The following is a 6,857-nucleotide window of genomic DNA, read 5'->3' as shown; positions in this document are numbered from 1 at the left end:
AGATTGATGAATTTAAAAGAATTTGAAAACACATTTATTTTCTTTATAAATAATATCTATATATTTGAAATGGTTAAACCATTTATTTATTTTATTATTTTTCTGTTATGGAGAGCGCTTTTGGGAAATTTTTGTTTTATTTAAGCGTTTTATAAATTTACGATAATAGTACTAATTATATATTTATTATAATTATATATGAGTCGTGCGCAAAGATGAGTTTTAGCCTAATTTTTAAACTTTCGAAGTGTGATCCCGACTTGTGGTAAGTTGTTCTATCCTGTTGGCACCATGAACCATGAAGCAAATTATACCGGAACTCCGTAAATGCAAACATTTTGCACCGACCAACCAAGGAACAGAGTTGATAGCAAGTTATTTTCAAAAATTTATAAATTTGCGGTTAAAGAAGAGCAACTTTGTGAAGATTTTATTAACTATAAATTTTTAGTTAAACTAATATAACCGCATAATTTATATAAATTCATGAAGTTTGGACCATTATTTTTGCATTTTTAAAGAGCCCTTGTTGATGATGTTATTTATTCCTCATATGGCATCTATTTGATTTTCATACAACCAACGAAATGCCTCTGGACGGATTTGATTGAAAAAGTATAGTTTAAAAATTTGTAATTTCGAAGAATTTATACTCATTTATTTAAATAGTTGTAAAGGCAAAGGGTTAATGAAAAGTAAAATCATTTCAACTTGCAAAATTTTGAAAAATAAACTTAGATGTTTTAGCAACTTTGTTGTAAGAGTTTGAGGCAAGCTTCAATATTTTGCGAATTGATTCTTCATGTTTGAATTTATTTGTTATTAAATAATGAGACAGGAATAATAAAATAATGAAACTCGTTTTATTGTAAAATAATCACATAAACGAAATGTCAAAGTTTAATTTGAAATCATTATTTTTTGAAAGCATTGATTAGTGGCATAAAATTTTAATTAAGCTGGTCCGTTGTTGACAGAGCTGCATTATAAAGAATACAAAGATAAGTTGGTTTGATGTAATAAGACTTTATAGTGTATAAAAAACGCTCAATATATACTGTTAAAAAAGTGTGAATTTTAATAATTGAAACTCTTCCAATAACTTTAGTTACACCGACTGTAACCCTGTTATTTGAAAATCTCAACTACTTTTTATGAATACGTATTCTTCACATTCATTAGAACGATGAATGATGATTGAATGAACGATGTTATTTGTGCTTAACATACTTTAACTTTCCCAAACACCAAACGTGTTTGCATATTATTTAAAAATGAAGTTAATTTTATATTTAATTCTTCAGATTTAGATTTATTTGTTATTAGATAATCAAACAGAATAATGAAACTCAATTTATTGCGGAATAATCACATTAAAAAAATGTCAAAATTTCAAAATTTAGTAATTTGAAATCATTATTTTTGAAATGTTCTGTAAGCGTATATTAGACATGAACGCACGTGTAGGCTTCAGAACTCCAGACAGTTCCAGGAGCACATTCCATGACGAAACAACATCCATGTTCAGCACATTGAACAAATTTGGAGTCGCTAGCGTCGTAGGCTAAGTAGTACTGGCCAAGATCTCTGAAGGCTTAAGTGCATGGACAGTTGCTGTTGCAGTTGTACTTGCCGGCATCTGCTGCAACAATTTCAACGGCTTTGTCTTTGGAATCTGCTGTTTATGTCAAAAATATGTCGCTGATAATCCGAATAAACAGAAATTGATATGTTTTTTAAACCTACAAGGTTCAGTGCTAGTATTCATATCTAGAAAAAATTTATGAACCGTAAAAAGTTATATCGATGTTAAACCGTAATCTCACCAAGGACGGACGTGTAAATGTTTGTACTCCAGACAGTTTCATTGGCACATTGCATGACGCTGCAACCTCCGGTCTGATCACATTGAATGAATTGGGTATCGTCTGCATCGTAGGCGAAGTAATACTGACCCTGATCTCTGAATTCTTTGGTGCATGGGATGTTGTTGTCGCAGTTGAACTTATTTTCATCCCAAGAATGTCCTGGGTCAAATATAAAAGTTTAAGGTAAAATTCAAAGCTTTTTTGTATCATATTTTGTTGTTGCAACAGTTTAAATTGTGGTACAATGATTGCGAACGTTTTTATTTAGACATAATACAATATGCACCCGATAACTTACGAAACATGTGAACGTTTGACATGATAATAAATATAAACAAAACTTATGAATTGTTTGATCATACAAGGAAGTAGCAGACAGAAGACAGTAAGTTCTCACCATTTGGAACAAAGCCCAAAAGAGCCACGATCACAATCGCATTCAACATCGTTGCAGTTTTGAAACTTTAGTTAAAAAATTTAATTTAACTAACTCTCTCTTGCTAGTGAAATTAAATCACCTCAATCACCTATATATATATATATATATATATATATATATATATATATATATATATATATGTTGGTAATAGACCATAATTTTTACAATATTCTATAAATTCTACCGAGTGTGTGGCGTTAATATGTGTGTAGTGCGTTTTTTCGATTTTTCTCACTAACGAACTACAAACATATTAATGCCCAACATTCGGTAGAATTTATAGAATATTGTAAAAATATATATATATATATATATATATATCAATATACATATATATATATATATATATATATATATATACATATATATATATATATATATATGGTTCACTGTTTTCTAACATCTATACATACATATGTATTTGTATTTCTAACATGTATTTGTATTTCTAACATGTATTTGTATTTCTAACATCTATACATACATATGTATTTCATATAATATAGTGAAGAACTTTATTGTATTGAATTTAAAAAGAAAGTTTTTTCCAGAGTTGATTAATTATTTTACCAAGCAAAGACAAGGCCTGCGTGCTTTTGTGTCGCTTTTTTGTTCATCTGTTGAAATCGATGTATCATTTGAACAATTTAGTAACATGTTTTCCACTTTTTCATTTCGTGTTTTTGTAAATTGTAATTAATTTGCTTTGTTTAACAGATTTTTATTCGATTGATTGAACGTTGTGTTGTGATATTTCAATGAAAATGTGTCTTTTCAATAATTCATCTAATTTTTAACAGTGTTTTTTCATGTGTGTTAAACTTCTCAACAGTTTTACTTGTTCATACATGTTTTTTTTATAAAATTTCAGCACGTAATTTAAGCCACAAAACTAAAATTTTTAATTAAAAGCAGTGCAAATATTCAACATTCAAAAACAAAATTAATACATAGCACACGCATACAACTCAATTAACATATTATATAAATACACAACACTCGATCATATCTCATTCATCAATTATGTTTCATTCATTCCTGGATTAATTTTTTATCATTTAGTTGTTTATTTGTTTTTATTTTATTTCAGAATTAATTGAACTTTATTCAAGTTGTTTATTTCTGTTCAATCTTTCTAAAGTTTTCCAGCGATTATTTTTCGTGTCTCCCTGCAATCATGCTTTTGCTGAACAAACACCTCACTGGATCGAATTGAATTTTTCAAATATTCATTCATTTATTAATAATTCGTTCATTTGTTTATCTCTTAGTTTAATCAAAATAACAATTATTGATAAAAAGCAAAAACTACATTTTATATTTTTTCACACATAAGAAACTATAGCAAAACCGTAGCTCGGTCTTGGATGTTTGATGCATAGGCCCTAACTCTACCTCAAAAAATTGTTTGCATTATTGTAACGAAGGCCCTTTTTAAATGAACGGTCGAAGATAATTGGTTGTGCTGTGACAAATTTGTAGAAATTGCTAAAAGCCTGCCATGCAAAAGGATCAAAAACAGTTTGGTAAAATTCAACTCCAGCGTTAAAATATTTTAGCAGCATGTGTTAGTTTCATTGAATTCGTAAGCGTTAGAGGTGCTTGTTGTTCAGTTGCTATTGTAAAAAAATTGAATTTAAAATTTTTGATTGATTTTCAGTAATTTAATTTTCATACACTCAACCAGATTATTATGATTTATTTTTCTAAAATTTATTGATTATTTGTTGGTGTGTGATGTTATAGCTCCCTACTGCCACACTTTCAATTAAAGATTCAAATACCGTTATTCATAACACAACCAATTGTAAGATTTTTTCACGTAAAAATTTTTATTTTAAAATAAATTTGTTTCTTTGAAATCAGACATTAACATTAAAAACAAATCAAAAACATGAAATGTAAAAAAAGTTTTGATCATGGAGCCCAGAAATTTAACAATCAAATAACATTTGAATAAAAAATTATAATTATTGATCTGTTTGAAATTTCAGGATCAATTTTAAAGCCAAGAAACGTTCATTTATTGAAAAAAATTAAACGAATACAAATCTAAAAAAAACGAGCAATTTTAAAACGTTGGTCTCATTTAATATATGGCAACATTGAGAAAAGATGAGAATGCGTTAAAACTATCAGCAGCATTGAACAAGCCACTTGGTGAATTATTAGCACTCTCTATATTTTACTTTCTGTCAACAGTTCATCTACGAACGCATTTATAAGCTGCAGAATCCCATACAGTTCCAAGCCAGCAAGGCATGATATAACAACCTCCCCACTTATCACATCGAATGTATATGTATTTGCTGGCCTCATGAGCAAAATAGTACTGGCCACGATCTCTGAAGTCTTGAGTGCATGGTTTTTTGTTGTAGCAGTTGTACTTGCCAAGATCTGGAACGAACTTTGTGGTTGTGGTTGTTGTTGCTTCAGTGGTAACTTCATCAGCATCGGAGTCTCCTGTGTCAATTTTTTTGCAGACGTTAAATATTAATGATTATTATATTGTTCATTCAATTTTCAAATATTTTTTCACGGTTAGGTCGCTAGTCTTTTAAGGATTGAATTAAAATAACATAATATTTTGTAAACACTCAACGTTATCATAAAATTTATAATTCTACAAAAGTTTAATCCAATTTTATTATTTAAAAAAACTTTTGAATAAAATGATTTTTAATAAAATATAACCATGAATGCACGTGTAGGCTTCAGAACTCCAGACAGTCCCAGGAGCACATGGCATGACGAAACAACCTCCCCACTCATTACATTGAACAAATTTGGAGTTGCTGGCATCATAAGCAAAGTAGTACTGGCCACGATCTCTGAAGTATTGGGTGCATGGTTTGTTTCTGTCACAGTTGTACTTGCCAAGATCTGGAAAAAATTTGGTAGTTGTTGTCGTAGTCGTCGTTGTGGTAACTTCATTGGAGTCAGCGTTCCCTGTGTAAGTTTTATAAGATCAATAAAGTGCTTATTATTGGTTATTCTCTTTAAACTTTTTCATATTTACTAATCTTTAAAATTTAATCTAACCCCAAATGCACGTGTAGGCTTCAGAACTCCAGACAGTCCCAGGAGCACATGGCATGACGAAACAACCTCCCCACTCATCACATTGAACGAATTTGGAGTTGCTGGCATCATAAGCAAAATAGTACTGGCCACGATCTCTAAAGTATTGAGTGCATGGTTTTTTGTTGAGACAGTTATATTTTCCTTGATCTGGAACAAATTTAGTTGTTGTTGTTGCTGCTGTAGTCGTAGTGGTAACTCTGTTGTTGTCTGAGTTTCCTGTTGATTAATATTTCAAAACAAGCGTTTTAAAACAAGAAAAAATGTTTATATGATCAAGTTGTTTTACAGTTTAAATTATCGAAGCCCAATTTTATTTGAAATCTGAAATAGTTGCCTAATTCACACATTGTACAACTCATTATTTGAAAGTTGCTGATTTGCTTTTTCAATTTGTTTAACAATAACCGACATAAAAATCAATATTAACCATGAACACACGTGTAGGCTTCAGAACTCCAGACAGTTCCAAGAGCACATGGCATGACGAAACAACCTCCCCACTCATCACATTGAACAAATTTGGAGTCGCTGGCATCATAAGCAAAGTAGTACTGGCCACAATCTCTGAAGTATTGGGTGCATGGTTTATTTCTGTTGCAGTTGTACTTGTCAAGAGAACGTTCAGTGCGGCCTGTGTAAAAAAATCACCTTCTTATATTTTAGGTTTCTTACTTTCAACCTTGTCATATTTACACACTGATATTTGAAGAATACAAAGATTTAGAAATTAACAAAAATAAAATTTTATTCTAAGCCTGTACAAGTTGCACAGTATTTTATGATTTTACACAATTTTTAAAATAAAAATGCTAGATAAATTACCGAATTCAATCAAGCTCAACGCTGTGACGAACCATAGGACTTTGAATGTCATGTTACTTTCACTTCTTGAGCACTGTTCAGTTAACTGATTTAAAAACAATATTGTTTAATATTTAAAAAAATTTAAACTTTTAAAACAACTTTAAAAGTTTTTTTTACCTTTGCCTAACTTATAAAATTATTCCTCTAGTAAAAATGGTAAAAATACTTTCCGACTATTTTTACATTAAGACTGAGTTGCGTTGTCTTCAGTTAAGATGTCAGTGTATTTATAAGATTTCATGAGTTTGTATAATCAGATAAATAGGATGATGAATAGCTAAGAGACATACTTAAGTGTTAATATATTCATCACTTAGTGGTAAGCATTGGCACGATGTGGTACGATATAACATTCTCATTTGAATTCTTTCTTCAATTGGGTGTGCGTGGGTTTTATAACAGGCAGTTTATTATCAACTACAAATTTTTATTTTTAATCTTCTTGCGTCATCTCGTAAGAGGAATTATAAACTTTAATTGAATAAAATTTTTTTAGCATTAATAATATCAAACGTAGTTTGAATTAGTTTGGTTTTGAAAAATTGAGTTATGTCATCTATATTCGACATTATTTTTCTGATGGGAAATCAGAAAAAGAAAAT

The 6,857-nt window shown here is 29.8% G+C and overlaps 2 protein-coding genes across 2 annotated transcripts; both read right to left on the bottom strand.

Moving 5' to 3' along the window:
- Positions 1–1,445: 1,445 nt before the first annotated feature.
- Positions 1,446–2,314, bottom strand: HELRODRAFT_177167 (hypothetical protein; the record flags this gene model as incomplete). Its single annotated transcript, XM_009025375.1, has 3 exons — positions 1,446–1,594; positions 1,827–2,027; positions 2,266–2,314. The coding sequence occupies 3 exons, from the start codon at positions 2,312–2,314 to the stop codon at positions 1,446–1,448; spliced, it is 399 nt and encodes a 132-aa protein (XP_009023623.1).
- A 1,801-nt stretch (positions 2,315–4,115) lies between these two features.
- Positions 4,116–6,483, bottom strand: HELRODRAFT_193029 (hypothetical protein). Its single transcript, XM_009025374.1, has 6 exons — positions 6,383–6,483; positions 6,214–6,323; positions 5,819–6,022; positions 5,350–5,607; positions 5,002–5,256; positions 4,116–4,770 (listed from the first exon to the last, which is right to left on the bottom strand). Exons 2-6 carry the CDS (start codon positions 6,263–6,265, stop codon positions 4,511–4,513), a joined length of 1,029 nt encoding a protein of 342 aa, XP_009023622.1. The 5' UTR covers positions 6,266–6,323; positions 6,383–6,483; the 3' UTR covers positions 4,116–4,510.
- Positions 6,484–6,857: the final 374 nt, after the last annotated feature.

The sequence above is a fragment of the Helobdella robusta genome, assembly GCF_000326865.2.
Source record: "Helobdella robusta unplaced genomic scaffold HELROscaffold_41, whole genome shotgun sequence".
Lineage (NCBI taxonomy): Eukaryota > Metazoa > Annelida > Clitellata > Rhynchobdellida > Glossiphoniidae > Helobdella > Helobdella robusta.
The sequence above is the reverse complement of the archived record's forward strand: the minus strand, read 5'-3'. Positions and strand labels throughout refer to the sequence as shown.